Source organism: Aquila chrysaetos, chromosome 4 (genome assembly GCF_900496995.4).
Source record: "Aquila chrysaetos chrysaetos chromosome 4, bAquChr1.4, whole genome shotgun sequence".
NCBI classification, from domain to species: Eukaryota; Metazoa; Chordata; class Aves; order Accipitriformes; family Accipitridae; genus Aquila; species Aquila chrysaetos.
Window position 1 is genome coordinate 52,546,202 of NC_044007.1, and position 19,030 is coordinate 52,565,231.

The 19,030-nt window shown below is 40.5% G+C and overlaps 1 protein-coding gene across 8 annotated transcripts in view; it reads right to left on the reverse strand.

Moving 5' to 3' along the window:
• GREB1L (GREB1 like retinoic acid receptor coactivator) overlaps positions 1–19,030 on the reverse strand; it is a 145,412-nt gene that overhangs the window by 17,454 nt on the left and 108,928 nt on the right. For all 8 annotated transcript variants that reach the window (XM_041122842.1, XM_030011979.1, XM_041122841.1 and 5 more), the window contains 9 exons: positions 18,583–18,717; positions 15,097–15,294; positions 12,996–13,176; positions 11,478–11,670; positions 9,327–9,460; positions 6,807–7,146; positions 2,543–2,658; positions 1,926–2,170; positions 288–850 (listed from right to left, as the gene is read on the reverse strand). In XM_041122842.1, the coding sequence (XP_040978776.1) occupies positions 288–850; positions 1,926–2,170; positions 2,543–2,658; positions 6,807–7,146; positions 9,327–9,460; positions 11,478–11,670; positions 12,996–13,176; positions 15,097–15,294; positions 18,583–18,717 (2,105 nt within the window). The remainder of the gene's footprint in view (positions 1–287; positions 851–1,925; positions 2,171–2,542; positions 2,659–6,806; positions 7,147–9,326; positions 9,461–11,477; positions 11,671–12,995; positions 13,177–15,096; positions 15,295–18,582; positions 18,718–19,030) is intronic.

Sequence of the window (19,030 nt, forward strand, 5' to 3'; positions counted from 1 at the left end):
ACACAGGGAGATCAGCAGTGATAACTGCGTCTCTACTGATATGCTCATGGCAGTTTTATGCCCAGTGCCGTCCACGTGTATTTCATTTAGGCTAAAAATGACATACAGCACCATCCTCTCCTTACCACTTCCAGCATGGACTTAACCTTAAAATTAGACTTATTTTTGACCTCAAAATACATCACTGCGCGCAACCTTGCAGGGGGCCTTTACAGTACAATCTCCAGTCCTCATCATTGGTCCTCTCATCGTGCTAATAAGGCAAGAGGAAGGAACTGTTCTCTTACTTGCGGTGGTCCTGTCAAAAGCAGCCGCCTGGGGTGAAAACTCCTCGAGCCAGACGCCTCACCCTGATTGCTGAAGTCCGCGTGGTGCTGTCGGGCTGTCGTCCACTGCCTGTAGTAGAGAGACTGCTCTTCACTGTTCATGTCCTTGTGAAGCAGAGGCCTCAGAGAGCTCAGCCAAGACACGTCAGCATGAGGCAGGAGGGAAGAGGAGGAAGGCAAATTTCCACTTTTCTGCGAGCTCAGGAGACAGTAGGCAGCTTTCGACAGGATGATGATGCGTGGCAGCGCAGCATGGAGGGCCTTGCTGTCTTTGGCTGAATGGGCAGGCCACCGAAACGTCTGGGAGACCGAAGACAGTGATGATAGTTTCGAAGTGGTGCTGCTCGCCATCTGGTTACCCAGGGAGTCGCATTCTTGTTTCATGGTCTCTCCAGCTGTGAAACTGGGGTAAGTTCCCTCATCTACTGAGCTGTGCGCCACAGTCTGAAAGTTAAGCGATGGTGCTTGCTTCTGAGACTTGTCTGCAGCACTCGAGGAACTCACACCATTGTCTGCCAGGGACCCTGGTGAAACAAAGAGCAGGCAATGAACAGATACTGGCTGACATAAGAAAATGTAAAGAAATCATTAACTCATTTGATCTATGGGACAATCCTAATCTTCAAATACTTCTGTTCAATGAGTGCTGCTGGGCGAGATCATCACGTGGCTTAGGTCAGTGTTTCACTGTTTAAAAAGAAATCATTGACACACACCCATCTGTCCCTCTTGCTGGAGAGGCAACAGCCCTTCTGTTAGGGTTCAGAGTCCAAACACAAGTGTCCCAATCCCAAATGAACATTTAGCTCTGTACGTTAATTACCATTCCCCATCTGGGATTTGGGATTTGATGGTACAACCTTCTGAAATTCAAGTATAATACACCACTGTATACACAGATTGATTTGACACTCCTTCCTTTGGGGAACAGAGCATTCATTTCACAGCAACTTTAATGTGAACTGGGCTATGCTCCCTCCTCCATACCAGTCAGGTTTAGTTGGTGTATGGGACGATCTGGTGTATGGCAAAGGTCCAGTTCAGCTGTCTTAATACCTCAAACTCATAGGGAAACAAAAGGAAGGACCCAGAATTGCCTGAGGAATGCAAAGAAGGGAAGGCCTGGTGAGAGATGATGCTCCATTGATGCCTGAAGAAGTAGGGCAGACCCCAACAATCTGTTGGTCTTGGCAAGGAGGCAAATATCCATCATCATCCATAGCTACCCCCGCAGTTACAGAGCATTTTTCTATTCCTAAAATTTTATACTATCCATTTCTACTCTGATTTTTAAGATCTTTTCAGGATCCACCAGACTAAATTAGCAACAAATGTGTAATGTTGAGTTTAAAAATAAAATTCACAAGGGACCCTTAGCTATGGCATATCATCCTCCCACTGCAACACCATTCCCTTTTAGCTGTACACAGGAGAATTGCTCACTATGGAAAAAATCTGCTACTAACATTTCATTGCCTAGCTTGCAGCAGGATACAGCTAATCAACCCACATTTGACTAAACATCTCAATGTTTGCGTTCAAATTCCAATGATGTAGGAACGAAGACTTGTTTTTCAGGGCAACAGCAGAATAACTGACCTGACGTTCCAGTGACAGCACTGCTATTACTCTGGGGTCGGTCCAAGTCTATCAACAGCTCATCAGAGTCATTCTCGCTACCATTAGCCTTCTCATGCTCCTTCTCACTAAGGTCAAGAGCTACAATAGGCCCTCGAATTGCCTCCTTCGAGACGTAGCAGCATGCCAGGCCTATTTCTTGCTCTAATGCAGTCCGAGTTAAGTAGCTTGAGTCAATTAGTCGAAGGTCACAGTATTTCAACGACCTAGAAAACCCAACCCAAGAAAAAAGAAAGTTTTGTTTTCTCTGGCTTTGAAGAATAGTCTCTCTCTTGAATTCCTTATTAAATATTCATGAATAATTTTATTAGCCAGTAAAAATAAAATAAAATTTTAAAATATTCATCACATAAGTTATGCTCCTCGGTACTTTGCATAGACATTCATTGACCCACAGAGTACAGTAGCTTTACTTTTCAGAAACCACACTTTCCAAAATTTTAAACTGTTCCCAAATAAAGCCTAAAATAGACTTTTTTGTGAAAAAAATAGCCAGATGGTATCAAACCACTTATCCATCCCCCAACTTATCTAAACATGTTAAGAGAACAACCATATTGCAAGAGTAATAACAGCACCTGGGGAAAGTCTCTCCTAGAGGGTCCTTGCCAGTTAGAATAACAATGCAAGGTAGACCTTCCAAATCCTGATAGGTGCGAGGGATCCAGTCGTCCTGCTCATATCCTCTCCAAGTCTGTGAACAGAGAAACTTCCAGTCACATTTAAGACACCTTCTAAACCTTCACCTGTTTGGTTTTTTTTTTCAGTTCCTGCTTTTTCTTTGTATACAGAGTTTGCTTACCCAACAGCCAACACGAAAAAGACCTTAGGTACAGGCATGCATTTTTTCTGGTAGCAAAGTGTTAGCCAAGCATTAAATGCACAGAAAAAGGATGCACAGCATATGGTATTCAGTGCTGGAAGCATACACCTGGTGTGGTATTAGTGGGGTCTGTCAGACAAAAATGCAGTTGATGCCTTCAATTTCAAGCTGGCACAGTTAAAAGTTCCTTGAAATTAATGTAAACCTGAAGACCTTCAAGTGGAGTATGAAAATGATTTCATGATCCTCAAATATTTGCTTAATTATTCTATATAATGAAAGATTATATGAAAGAAAAAAAAATTTCCCTTTCACTGGAGGTAATCCCACAAGAAGAGACTCCTTACCTACAGTCTACCAAGGCCCAAGACCACAAAACTACCATTTTGCCGTAACACTGGAAAGGCTGGTAACACCAGTCCCGTGTCCTTACACCCTTCAGTCCCCTTGGTTCAGCGAAGCTTACTGAACCTGGGTGAGCCCATTTGTGTTCTCTGTGATGGATGCAGCATCCTAAAAACATTGCTCTATCTTGAGCAACAATATCTTTCTTGTTGTGTCGCACAGTGCCCAGACTTCTAGATGATACAGTCAGTATCTGATCAAGACAGGCACGAGCACCCTGCAGCAACTGTTAAAAGGAAGTAAAGCTGAAAGACACAGAGACTCTCACTTAGAAAGAAAACAAGCCATTCTATCTCTACAAACACTGAAATTGTATTATAAAGCTGACATGCAAAAATGCAGGTTCATATCCGGCCATTCCTGTCAATCCATTATGGGTACCGCCAGGAAAACTTACAACACAGCCTCTTAGATCACCAACCAGTCAAGACCGGAGATCAGCAGAGAAGTTCTTTCCATATAAAGCAGACACTTCACATTTCCATGCTGATCAGACATTAACGTCTCTCCAGACAAGAAAATGAGGCCCTAATGGTTACAGAATCATCAGTATTTGAGCTACAGCATACAACCTGCTGGAAAAAGTTTTTCCTTCTTTCTTATTAATAACAGAAAAAATCAGTTCTGAAGAAGACTATTACCTAGCTGAGGCACAGAATGTACTTTGCTGAGTCATGACAGCAAGCTTAACCGCTCAAACTGCCCATTAAAAATAATATATATATATTATTCTTCTCAGCACAGATGTGCAAGACGAGACACAGCTCTCTTGACAGAGCAACAAGACTTATGAAATCTTTATGGAAAACATACCTTGCAAGAACCACCCTATCTTGAATTCCGTCTTGGTTCTTCTAGTCTCAACCTGTACCCTTGACCTGTTCTCTCCTTACCCTTCCTCCTCCCCAGAAAGGCCATGTTTTATGAGTAATCTTCTCAGGCAGATGAAGGTGATTGAAAAGGAGGACTCACTAGTGGATCAGTGATTCAGCATGCCATTTGACCTTTCAAAAATTTCCACCGAAAAAAACCCGACGATTATTTTTTTCTTAGCTTAGAAAGAGCACAATTTGGAGTAATATTCCCCTTTTCTGCTACGGCTCTATTCTCCTTCCCCTGATTTCTCCCCCTGCTGATTTCAGCATCCTCTGTATAACACGTTCACAGAAAAAAATTATTTCTCCAACTACCTAGCAACACCTACTGGCTCAGTAAAGCAGCCTCAGCAGCAGAGAGGTATTTTCTGCCTCATCAAGGTTAGTCTTGCTGTGTGTTATCCTGCCTCTCCAGTGATGGAAGCTTCTGCGAAAGTGCGTGGCTAGAAAAAGAAATAGGGGAATACAGATACAAAGCTGATTTTCTTTCCGCTAGCCTAAGGACTTAAAAGAAGCCTGAATGCCTGGGGCTTTGAGCTGTAAGCTTGCATACAGAAGATGTATTTCTTGACCATCTTACTCAGGAGAAGAGAGCTACAGCCCTCTGGGCTCCTCACTTCTGAATGCCTCCCAAACAGTTTGATTCTTGTTATACTTAAAGGGTATGCCATGACAGCATGCCTCATCAACAAAATAGTTATTTAAATTATTTTCCATCTCTTCTTTCATTCTGTACCTCTGGGTATTCCATCCCCCTTGAAGCCTGGCTCCCTAATGGAGAGGACTGGCCTGTCTGGCTGGCCAGAGGGCTGGTCTGACAGAGTGGGGAACAGTCCAGCTACCAGCACTGCAGAGACAGCTGACCACCCTCCCTGCACTGCTGCGGCACCACACATGCTGCTAGGGCCCTCTTAGGGAGAGGGGATGAGTTAAGTCAAACTTTACAATTGGGGTCACTAACAGCTATAAAGTTGCCCTCCCTGCCGCTGAAAAAGGTCAGGATAAAGTCTTACCCTCCCTGTGACCAACAGCAGTTATTGGTGGGACCAGCATTTAGAGCCTCAGCCTCACCAAAAAGCACTCACTAGTCTCATATTGCTCTCCCCCTCCAAAAAAAAGGGCCTGGGTGCTCGTAGTGGATACAGGCAGCGATGAGTTCCCCACTTGCTCTAGTCCTCCAGCTTCAGTACTCCATCTAACATCAGGAGAAAAGCCAAGAAGCACGGAGACTAAATCAAAATTGTCTGCAATAAACTAGACTCAATAGTAGCATAGCTGATGAATTTTATAATGGGAATCAGTTACCCAAACATATGCTCACACCATTTCAGATATCCTGTGTTATCCCAGGCATTAGACTACCAGGTATGGCAGCCCAGCACAAGACTCACAGGCAACCTTCATCATTCTGGAGTGCCACTGGGATAACCCACCTAAAGACACTACAGGCTTATCTTTGAGCAACTGAATTCCTCTCCTCACTCCCTTCATAGGCATGTTTCAGAATTGAGCGGGCTTTTCTAGTCACCTGCAAGGAAAGAAACAAGTGCAGAATCCTACATCTATGTTTACTCTGAAAAAGCATCTTATGATGTGGGGGAGAGGCATAAGAATTATTTAGAAGTTTTTTCATTCTCTGCCTGATTAAATTCCTCTATTCCAGATCAATGGCTACATGGATATTCACCTGCAACAGCTTCACACTCAGTCCTGATCTGCACTAAAGGCCTCACGGGCTCCAGCAACGTGTAAGGGCTGCAACCCTTTACAGCACAGGGCCATAAAGCAGCCCTCACAGGACTCACACTCCAGAATGATTTAAGGTTGGAATTGACACCTAGCCAAAAAAACCCAGCAGCACAGAGCTGCTATCTCACATGTTTTCTCCTTCATGACTACTACTTTCCCCTCTTCCCTCTTCTGCTGCAGACAAGGTTCAAGAAGCAGAGGTGGTGGTCTCTTCTTTAAAGGACATTTTATCTGGTTGTAGGCAAGCTCTTTAAGAAAGGCTCTCAAAATTCATTCCTTGTCTATGTGGTTTTGAATACACTGTATAACTCATAGTAGGAAAGGAAAATTAATATCTCTATGAGGCTTAAAGCAAGGATCAGGACAGATAACCAGAATTACTTTCAGGCTGGTACCTAAGGCAGGCAATCCATTTCCCTTTGTTTAATGTAGTGAGGAATTAATTCAGGAAGTGGGTTTGGCTAGTTGAACCAAGCTCTTACAAATCCATGCAAAAGTTTAGCTTGGTGCATATATGCTGTGCAGAAGAGGCTTTCAGTGTGCAGTGGTTTAAGAAAAGAAGTCCATGACAAACGGAATACTTTACCAGTTATCAGAAGGGCAGAAGATGGATGGACAGAACAGACAACAGATACACTAGACAGACAGATAAGTTGGTGGAAAGAATTAGTTTGCGTAAGGAGGTCTGAGCTTTGCTTTCTGAGATTCAGAGATGAAACTTATCTGACTCATGCTGTTATTCAACTTTAACAAGAGAGATAACATCCAGTGTTTCACTTCATGGGCCAGTAACAATTCAATTTTCTGCCAAGTTTCTAAATCAGTTATGCTCATCAAAAGTACAGTAAACTTTCATGGAGACAGATACAGAACATGCACCCTTTTCCTATAGAATAATTAACCCATAAACATGTGGGAATGAACACAAAATGTGTACAACAGTCAGACGACTACAGCAGGCGTACAAAGATATATTTAGTTTCTGCTAACCTTCAACCGCGTCACAAAGTGTTTCGCGACAGTAAGCTCTGAGGCAGGATTCCCAAGGAGGATCTCAAAACGATACTGCAGACCTAACTTGTCTCTTACTTCTTGTAACCTCTCCTTGGCCAGCATGGCTAGTTGCACAGATGGCACCCTAATGACAAGCATGTGGCCACAGCCATTCTTATCCTTTCCTGGAGAAGTGATAAGGTCATCCATTATGCTGAGTGTTTCAGGTGTGCTGTGATCTCTTAGTGAGGCCATGGTCGTGAGAGCCATCAGAGCTTGGGAATACTGCTGAATGAGAAGGTAGCAGCGAATCACCATGCTGTGCAGTCGTGGGTACCTTTAGGGAGATACAGTTCTGCATTAGCACATGCAAAATCACAGCAATGTCTGAAAATTAGCCAAAACCCAGGACCACGTGGTAAAGTAGTACCCATTTTTTCTGTAGAACTCGAAGAATGAAGCCTTTGATTTTCATGGACAATAATTTTGCACAAAATCTGTTTTTTAAGTAAATGCATATAACAGTCCAAATGCAGAAGATAAAGAGCCAAGTAACTCAAGTGCTCAAGTAACTGGAATTACAAACTTCTGTTACCTTCGTTTGGGCCAGAATTTCAGCTAAAGATATTTAACTTGATGTAGATACAGATCATCTCAGATCCGGTTCACTTTAAGAGCACAGGCTAATAATTGGTTTGCTGTCCACAAGTTTTTTCTTCTACAAACTTGGAGGACCATTGCTGCTTCAAGTGGTTTGTGGGAGAAGTACTTCATAATTTCACATCTCAACTTCTCACCAGAAAGTTAGACTTACCAATAGGGATTGCTGTCTCTGAGCCAAATCTGAACTTCCATTTTGCCTTTTAACTTACATAGCCAATGTTTCTTTCTCATTACAGCTATATGTAGTGACAACAGATATAAGCTTACAAAGTAAAATGCTAAGAAAAAAAAAATTAAAGCCTAGTCAAGCAAAAAAGCACTCCATTTCTAGGCATTCCCCATAAGTTCACTCACCACCATAATACAGAAAAAACCTACATTATTATGCCTCGAGTGCTAGTCTTGCGCCACAGAAATCCGAATGACTAAACCAACTAAAAGCTCCAAATTTCTCTGGTCTCTTTCTTGAGTAATTTAATAGATATGGGATCCATTTGAATAAAGTTTTGTGTCTGTCTTTAACCAGTAGGTACAGTAGCTAGCTCTGTGTACCATAAGCCAGTCATTAAATGAATAAATTTTTAAAGCACTTTTTACTCCTCCTCCCATAAAAGTACCCATTGTACTTTTGCTACAAAAACAAATGGCACCTTCCTTATAATACCAAAATGTCTGCAATGTTTTGACTTGTAAGCTCGTACAGCTCACCCACCCAGATGGAATAACGCACTTTCTTGAAAAGAGAGGCTAAATCAATAAACTGTGATGCAAAAGCGTATCCTGGCTCTAAGGTAGAGGTTCACCTCCCATCAGTTTCTAGTTTTATCCTAACTTCATATCAGGATAGTATTTGCACATGCACTAATCCTCATCCATCCTTTTCCCCATTCACATTTTAAGAACAGAAAGAAAGCAATAGTGACCACTATCTCTTCCATTGGACTTGACCAGAAAGACTACGAGAAGCCTAAAGAACTGATGTATTAACTGACCTTGTTATTATTTATCACATTCATTACTTACATATTTGTAGATAATAATAAATATTAAGGGTTAATAATGTACTTAATTATTCATTTATGTAGCTAATTTAACACATTTGATATTGTATTTTACTTAATAAATATAGATACATTTACAATTATTATATTGACCTAAATAAAATAGGAAAAACGGTACTGAAGACAGAATAATCCTATTCTAGTAAATATGAAAATATAATGAAAACTATAGTTTGAACTGTTATAACAGATTTGTCCTGCTGAAACGCAGAATAGATTAACTCCACATTGCTGGAAACAACGGTATTGCCTTCATTCTTGTAATGTACCCATTTAGTTATATCATGGATATGTGCTATGAAAGTAGATTGTTCAGGTAGCTGCAGGGTACTAATAAACCACTTTCAGGCTCTGAGCTGCAGAAACCAAAACCATAGCCAACTAACGAAATAACAAAAATGATGGGTTTGAAATGACTTGTCGCTTACTTGGGCCACCATTGACAAGTCTGCTGGCAGTCTCAACAAGAGAGACACCAGAAGCGGTGAGGTATGAAACCTCTGGTACTTTCTTAGCTTAGTGAGGGCTGAGCCAAAAGAAGAGACCAGCACAGCTGAGCCTGGACTGCTGCTGAATGGGCCCAATCTCTTCTACAAACAAATGAAGGATATCCCCTCTTTCTTCAATAGCATTAACTTTGTTACAAAAATAAAAATTGCACATACTTCACAGATTCCAAGATCAACTTCAAAGGTCATCATGTCTTCATCCCCCTGTGATGGGGCTCATAAATATATCTGTATCCTTAAGATCCCAATTAAGCAGAATCCCAAGCTCCCATGCTACTATTTACCTTTCTAAAAGCGTGTTGACCATTTTTTCAAAGGTTTCATCACATCTCAAAAGGGGACTTGTGACTCCCCATTGGAGGGATTTGCTATATTCATTCAAACCAAAGTACAGCTTGTCTTCACTTGCTGCGTCATCCTGTTCCATACAGAGATAGCAAAAACATAAGCAAAACTTGAACCAATTTTAATTTATTTTGTCATTTAAAAAATAAGTGGAAAGTATTTTCCAAAGCAAAGTATCCTTTCTTTTCATTCATTCTCCCTCAGTGATGCTATTTGTTTGTTTCAAAGAATAAAGTGAAATGTAAATGTTTTTTACTTAACTTATTTGTCTACAGCTAGGAAAGACAGACATAGCTCCTTCCAAATTTTTCAATGTATCTCCTACCTGTGATTGCAGGGGGGGGGTCCTAGAATCCTGCTAATTATTTTCTCACTCCCTATCTCTGGCTTTATATCTACTGACAACTGTTATCTCATTTCTATTTAAAGCAGAACCTGAAAACAGAAGGATTATTAATTTCCAAAATTCTTCTTGATTGTCAGATTCTACACATCTCTAATGGCAATCAGAAACTAACAATTTCTTTGCTGAAATGTAAATCTGCAGACAGCAATCAGAAAGGCAGAATATTTGCTGCCTCAAATTTCACAAGGCCTTTGCTGTAAGCACAGCGTGGTCTCCAGTGCATTTACATCACCAGTAATCACTGGGAATGTAATTTAATCACATACAGACTCCCCCTGTCCTGGTTTCAGCTGGGATAGACTTAATTGTCTTCCTAGTAGCTGGTACGGTGCTATGTTTTGAGTTCAGTATGAGAAGAATGTTGATAATACTGTTGATGTTTTCAGGTGTTGCTAAGTAATGTTTAGACTAAAGTCAAGGATTTTTCAGCTTCTCATGCCCAGCCAGCGAGAAAGCTGGAGGGGCACAAGAAGTTGGCACAGGACACAGCCAGGGCACCTGACCCAACGTGGCCAACAGGGTATTCCATACCATGTGACGTCCCATCTAGTATAGGAACTGGGGGGAGTAGGCGCAGGGGGATTGCCACTCAGGGACTAACTGGGTGTCGATCAGCAGGTGGTGAGCAATTGCACTGCGCATCATTTGTACATTCCAATTCTTTTATTATTGCTGTTGTCATTTTATTAGTGTTATCATTATCATTATTAGTTTCTTCTTTTCTGTTCTATTAAACCGTTCTTATCTCAACCCACGAGTTTTACTTCTTTTCCCGATTTTCTCCCCCATCCCGCTGGGTGGGGGGCGAGTGAGTGAGCAGCTGCGTGGTGCTTAGTTGCTGGCTGGGGTTAAACCACGACACCCCCTTTTTTGTGGGTTATTTTTTTTAACTCAGAAGATTGAAAGTTGTTGATTTTTTACTTTTGGGAAATTAAAAATTTTCTAGACCGTTGTACAGAAGGTCACCACACCAGCTTACGTCAACAATCAACTAAAAAGCAAACTTTGAATATTCATTCACTCCCTTATTTCCACTATTCTGTTTAACTATTTTTTACAGCTACCACTTTAAGACACTTTACAGACACCAGTGGTCCACTCAACACAGTAAAGTCAAACTTGATATAAGTATAACAAAGCAGGAATAGGAGAAAAAGATATTTTTAAAGCAGGTTTAGCCAAAACATCCTCAGAATCAGCTGGCTGAAATGGTGAAAAAAGCTAATGGTGCAGAATGTCAAACAGACCTTTCCCACCTCTTCTCTGCACAATGACAGCACCTACTACCCGGCACACAACTTTTATTCGTACCAGAGAAGTAAAGAACAGATTTGTCAGGCTGTGTGACATATAACTTACAGTCAAAAGTCAGACTGCTTGAAAATGGAAAGCCAGCTCCAGAGCTTTATGGCATGTCTACATAGCTTTGTCTGACCAGAGCATAGAAAGTAATGTCTCATACTACATGACTGGCCAAAGAAAAATGTGCAGTTCCTGGACCTAAATGTCAATGCTACTTCCACCATCAGCATTCCAGGGCTATGTATCTAGAGCCTGAGAGAACAAGCTCCAGCAGAGAAAGAGCTCCCTTCTAACAATTTTCTTTAATATGCCTCTACAAGATTCCTTTAGGCGTGAAGTCCACATTAAAATTCACAGTGAAAATTAACAATTAAACACTTACCACAGTGTCAAATTGTATCCAATGTACCTCATTGCTAGAGCTGATCCTGGACTGCTGCGTTTGCAAGGCATAAGGAAAAGAGCTGACCTGAAGAACAAGGAGGTTGAATGCTTCAAGGACCTCCCTGCAATTAATAACTCTATCAGCCAGACCATGACTAGGCTCACCATGTGACAGGGAACTTGAAATGGCACTGCAGAAATAAGAATGCAAAGAATTGCCTTACTGACATCCTGAGATTCAATGGATTACTCTCTTCCTGCAGAAAAATCTCCAAATGATCATGGCACTGAGAATCACAGCTCAAAAATCTCTTTGGAAGGATGAAAGATGTCAAAACTATTTGAGTGTTCTCTGTGGGTAGACTCAGGCAACAGAGGGGGAAAAAAAAAAACAATAAAAAGGCCAAAATCTGCTGACAGTGAGAAGGTGAATTAGTGTGCCAATTTAAATGAGCATTGGGTGGAGGAGACAAAAAATAAGCCAAAGCTGATGAAGCCTTCTCACTGAGAAACACTGTTGCATGAGTTGTGGTTTTAGGATATAGTAACACTTTTACAAAATCCAGTGGATTTTCCAGCCTGAAACAACTTATTTCTAAAAGACTGGGGAACCTCATAGTTTCCTGATGTCCTGATTTTCAGCTCCTGGAATTATCTTTGCCTCCAGAATATTCAGGAATTCCAAATTCAGTGTACAGCAATAACAGTAACAAAAATGTGATGGTGGGGATAAGGAAGGAAGAATGTCGCTTTTATCTGTTTTCAGCTGTCCTTCAAGGAAAGTATTTTATTATAACTCTGATATTCAAATGAATCCCACAGCCTTACACACCATGTCTAAATCACATTAAGATTTTTCTCCTCAGTTTACTCCTGGAACAAGAGCAGAATAATAAGCTTTAGTTACTTCTTTCTTTTTCCATAGCAAACTTGTGATTCAGTGTGAAGAAATGTTTTTGCACACATGTGTATGTGGTGGTGTGTTCAGATCTAACGCTGGCCAAATCCAACACAGTTGTTTTTTAAATCCTTTTCTTACAGTAGCTAGGGCATTTTTCAGGTGATGCAAAGAGTTAAACATCTGTAAACTTTCTTATATTAAAAAGAACACTATCATCAAGGATAAAAACATGAATTAAAACATGAGTGGCTTGTGAACATGGGATAGATTGGGGTTTGAGTAGAGAAAAAGGGGTGGAATAGGAAAAAAAGAAGAGGAACAAAGAAAATTGCAAAATTCAGCCCTTTTTCCTGGACTTCAGTACCATACCACATACCCCTACAAAGTCTTGTTAGAGATGCAAAAATCTGAAACTAGTCTCACCTATCTTCAACTGAATCAGAATTAGTTAACAAATATCATAGGCAAGCAAAAAAGATGATTTCTGATTTTGAGGCACAAAATGCCTTAGGCCTAGAAAAAGCGTTGGGTATCTAAAGTGGTAAGTCTTTTGGAAAACCTAACTGAAAGATACTGGAAGAGGATGGTTTTCCTTTGGTAGATTGAAGTAGCTACCTCGTTAAATCCACGTGGGCATTGTCATGAACCAGCACAAACAGTGTATAGGGATTCTGCTTCACTCGTCTCATGAAAACTTCAAATTTTGTTTGAATCTCATTGTCTAGCCGAACCACGTATTTCTCAGCTCTCTGATATGCCGTTCCATTGTCTTCTAGGCCCAAGTCCACAAGGACACCTGTCAGAAAGAAGAATACAACAAAAATCTTTTCCTTTGAGTGCATCCAAAAGTGAAGTGTCAACGGTAGGTTGCCACATGTCCACCAATATCAGGTCTTAGCCAAATCACTGATACACCCTAGTAAGACGATGATTATCCAAATGCATTTCCTTTCACAATGAGGACCAAAATGTGCTTCTTGGCTTCTGGATTTCTTCCAAAAAGTGGCTGAAGACCTTTCAAAGACTTCTCACATTACCAAAAAGAAAAAAAAAATCTTCAGACCTCCATAAAAATTTCCACATCACTGCTCAGTTAGCTGTGCCTCATGATCCTAGGCCAAACTTGTCCACATTTGGGCAATACATTAATCCTGCTCAAGTCAGAAAAAGTTATTCTGACCTTTCCTTTGCAAAAAATCATAAATTTATACAAAACTGACTCTCATTAATATCATATCATATCAGATAATTCTTTCATGCCTGCCTTCAATGTTACTGTCAATACAACTACTCTCTAACAGAATTTGTAATGATAGATTGCCATCACATTCATAATGTAGGCATGATGTAATGTATATGGCTTTGAACACCATTTGAATTAAAGAAGTAGCAACAAGTCCCTGTGAAATGTTGGTCAACTATGTATTTGCCAGGGTCTTAATGATTTTTAAAAAATTATTTTAAAATGTAAAGTAAAAAACATTCATTTAAAAAAAATAAATAAAACAAATTGGAAACCCTGTTAAGAGATATCAGAAGACCTCTGGTTTAGTGTAGCAGCAAATTAGTAAATAAAATGTCTGAAGAAACAAGGAATGGAAGAAAAAACCCTATAAAATTATGTCAGAAAGGAAAAGAAACCCATACTTCAAGTAATCTATTTTATTCTTTTTGTTTTACTAGTAAAATAGTACAAAGCAGAGAAAAAAAATAGAGATGGACCACAATATTGAGCAATATCAGGACATATCTGCACAATCAAAAAGTGTTGGATTGTTTAGTCTAGAGTAGAAAACAAGAGGGGAAAAAAAGCCAACAGCTAGCCAAAACCACTCATAGATGCATTACACCAGAAGCTCATATTCATGTTTTTCAAACGTAAATACAAAGGATTATTAGATAAAGCTGAAGGCAGAAAAAAAAAAAAAAATGTTCAGCTGATAAAAAAAAATCCTAAATACACAACTATCCTAAGGACTTTATTACTCCCAGATATCAAAGATCAAGAGCTAAAAAGGACCAAACACCTATACGGATAGTCCTTAGTTCCATTAGACAGCAATTTTCTCCATGAAAAAAGCCTTACGCTTTTCTGGATACATGTCAGTCACTAACAGAGTGGATAACAGAGGTCATTCTCAAGGGAGACATATTCCATAACCTGTCCACTAAAGCATTCTTGTTCCTCTTGAAGCATTTGGTACTAACCATGGTCAGACACACAACTCCAGAGAAGAAAACTCACCATCTGAATAAGCATGGCAATTATTGTGTGCCAATGTGCTTGTATTACTCAGGCATTTATCTACCTAGTAAGAGAGCTTCCTGCACATACATCTGTGCTAATACATATGAGAGCATATGCACAAATGTGTACCTAGAACAAATAGCACTAACAAGTCTAGGGGATAAAAGATCTGAACAGCTGCATTTGCTTATCCACTCCCTCTCTTAACAGTTGAATGCTTCTCCAGGTCATACATTCCTCAGACCTGCATGAAAATGGCAATTTCTTTTGACAGTCACGTGGCACAGCTTGGGCCCAGTTTATGAAAGGAAGATATTTAGAATTCATCAATGATACCAACTAATGGAGCTAATATTGGAAATGCAAAATACATGTTGGAGCAACTTACTTCTCCATTTATACCAGATATGATTTAATAACATCACATACTTTAGTTTAACAGTCTCTTTTTCCTCCCCTCCCTTTTACCTGATTGTCGAATCCGTTGAAGTGTCTGCTGCACCAGGACTTCTGAACGAGGAACTATAACGATGAAGTCTACTTTGCTGAAGTGGCCCAGATCCAGGCTCTGATTGCCACTGTCTGCTATAGCACAAACCTGGGACAAGAGCTTTCTGGCAACTGTAAGCTGTGGCTGGTAAATTTGGAAGGTATCAACATCCAAATCTAGAGTGTGTTTGTTTGAAAAAGAAAACAAAACACAACAAGAAACATGTTTACTTTCCCACCCCCCCGATAAACATAACCCTCCAAATAGCCTACCCTCTATTATCAGAAAAAAAATATGAATCACCAGACTAAATCCCAACACTCTGAAGAGCTGGGTACAGATCACAAATGTCAACTTCCTTTTTCTGATCAAAATATGATTACATGTCAGACCTCAAGTACAGCACTGCCCATTTTTTAAATGCCCGAAGTGTTTTGAGGATTTTTCACAGTGCAACCGAAGAAAGCCTCAATGACAACAGTGAAATGCATTCTGTTAAATGAACCAACACATACATAATACACATGCATAAATATACATAAATAATGTGTATATATGAGGAAAAAACGTGTGTGTGTGTGTGTGTATATATATACACACACACACGCATCACTCTTCCTGAAACTTGCAGTTCTTCAGGAGCATCCCTCCATCACTCCTGCTGGGAGAACCAGCCATGGATGTTGAGGTTGCTGGGTGCTGAGATTGCTGGGCTCAGAGCACAATGGGATGAGAGCCAGCACACCTATTAATCTGAGGAAACTGAGCCTGCATTGATGATCTTGCCAAAAAGACTCTAAAAGGACAGCAGGTAAGTTGGGTGTTCAGTTGTACATCAGCTCTACTCTGAAGTACTGAGCCCCACTGTAAGTCAGCACTGAGATAGCTGTATGTCTATATACTGACTGATAGTAATTATTGAGAGCAGCCCTGTGGAGAAGGACTTGGGGGTACTGGTGGATGAAAAGCTGGACATGAGCCAGCAACGTGCGCTCGCAGCCCAGAAAGCCAGCCGTACCCTGGGCTGCATCCAGAGCAGCGTGGCCAGCGGGTCGAGGGAGGGGATTCTGCCCCTCTGCTCTGCTCTGGTGAGACCCCACCTGGAGTGCTGCCTCCAGCTCTGGGGTCCTCAGCACAGGGAAGACATGGGCCTCTTGGAGCGGGTCCAGAGGAGGACCACAAAAATGATCAGAGGGATGGAACACCTCTCCTGTGAGGACAGGCTGAGAGAGCTGGGGTTGTTCAGCCCGGAGAAGAGAAGGCTCCGGGGAGACCTTACTGCAGCCTTCCAGTACTTAAAGGTGGCTTACAAGAAAGATGGGGACAGACTTTTTAGTAGGGCCTGTTGCGATAGGACAAGGGGTAATGGTTTTAACGTAAAAGAGGGTAGATTTAGCCTAGATAGAAGGAAGAAATTTTCTATGATGAGGGTGGTGAAACACTGGAACAGGTTGCCCAGAGAGGTGGTAGATGCCCCATTCCTGGGCACATTCAAGGCCAGGTTGGACAGGGCTCTGAGCAACCTGATCTAGTTGAAGATGTCCCTGCTCATTGCAGGGGGGTTTGACTAGATGACCTTGAAAGGTCCCTTCCAACCCAAACTATTCTATGATTCTATGATACACTGCAAAGGGAAGATGAGCAATACACCTAGGCAATAAATCTCAATTATTGAAGGGGGCATTTATTTCTTTGGAGGTTTCTTGATTTTTAACAAAAGTTTAGTCTCAGATTTATTTGAACTTAATAAAGAGAATTGTGGGACTGGAGTTTTGCTTTCTATAGGCACATACCAGAGCATTCATATTTCCTCAAATAAAAACATGTTCCTATATTTCAGAATTTCCAGTAGGTAAGTTCAATGACCAACAATCCATGTTTCACTAGCCCCTAAATATTTTCAACTTGCAGATTACCAAATTAAATCCTATAATGCCATTACATTTTTTGCTTATGTCAGTTTTTCTACTACAAATTAAATTCTGATTAATGGACTGCTTACCATAAAAATTGCCTAGGGTAAATTTCTAAAAAAACCCAAGCCTACTGCAAATGTAATAAAAAAGATCTATTGTTGCTTTTTTAGGTAATAAGCCACTTTATCAAATCTTGCAATTTACATGAAAATTGGAAGGTGTTTGGGGTGAAAACCTGGTATGTTAGTTTTATATAGACACACACGTGTGTGTGTGTGTGTGCACACGCGCACGCTTATCTCCTGCTCAAACCTGCCTCAGTGTTCATTTAACTAGATCTACTATGGGAGAAAGGTCCCTCTCACTGCCTAGGAGACTTACCTCTCCTTTTTTTATTCAGGCAGACTCCCAGTAGCTTCAACCATTGTACAGCCATATTTAAAAGACAAAGCTAGCTCAGAATAATTGTTTGAGAAAACATGAATGTTTAAAAAAGCACCACTGCACATCATTACATAGTAAGAACACAAAAAATAACAGAATCAAAAGATCCTTCTCCCTTCAAATTAATCCTGTGAGGAAGCTCAAGACTTGTCCTTCTGGGGCTGCCAGAACAAAGTACCTGGCAGCCTTCCTAATTGGATCTCCTGATCCATGTGGAGACTATCAACCACCTTGCTTTCATTCAGAACTAACACTGAGCTGATTAATTTAAGCTAACTAATGTGAATCAAGAGCATACTTTCTTTCACAGTGAAAAAGCTTTACTGGAGGTTGAATTTGCTTTGATACTAGACCTAAAAGAATCTCGGTGTTCACAACAGCTCAGTGTATCTTTTACCATTACTGTCATATGAAAAGGAAAGTATGGTTAAAGCTCTGAATAATGGAAGAATTCCAAAGTGGGAAAATGGTAATTAGCATTTTTAGACAAGAAATCCTAGCTCATCTTTTGCACCTAAGTATCTCATCCCATTACGCTGAATAAGACACATCTCTTATAAATAAGCAAATTACAGATTACACTTGCCTAGCACTTTCAGTCCAAGATCTTAAAACACTTTCCGTAGAAGTTTAAGCCTCAGAGCACAAGTCTGTAGTACGTATTATTACCATTTTACATGTGGAAAGTGAGGAATATCAAAAGTTAAGAAACAGGAGGATACCTGGAGATATCAGGACAAGAACACAGTTCCCCTCTGCCTTAAGCCCAAGATTACATTCCTTTTCTAGGTGCAAAAGGGTGAGATGAGTTCACACTGCCAATGTTACAAAGGAACATCTTCTCTACTCTGCCCAGTGCATTAACAGAAGATGACATATTTTAGCTTAAGAATTACAAAACACAGGGGGAAAAAGTTGTTGAAGTTTACTACAGAGACTTTCTGTCTGAGAGACTGCTGTATTACTACATTCAGGTGGTAGTATTAATATTCAAAGGTTGGCACACTGACCACAGCTGTGCCCTCAGACTCTTCTGAGGCACATGCATTTTGGCATTTAGCAAACTACTCACTTTTTTCACATCTTACATATAAAAAAATTTACCTGGTTCTTGTGTAGAAACCATGGCAATTGCCTCCTGAGATGACACACACTCACTAACATCTCCATTAAAAGGAATAATGACACTTTCCCCTCGCTGCTGTAGCATTTTCTCCAGCAGCTTGTCCAAATCATCACCTAGATAAGAATTAGCAACACCAAATTATCTGGAAGCCATTTCAGACAAATGATGTAGAACATTATGTACACACGTTCTCACAAAGCTTATGTCGAATCTGCGAAAGGGCAGGAGACTGGAGATACAGAGAAGAGAGGGAGGGAGAATATTTTTCCCTTTTATTTACTGATTTGCCAGTTGAATGAATTTCAAAAAAGAAACCACAGCTGAATAATTTCAGCTCTGTGCCTTTACAGCTAGCAGTGACATCTGATGATTACAAAGAAACACACACTATAAAACAACCTCTAAAACCTGTGCTGAAAGCGCAAA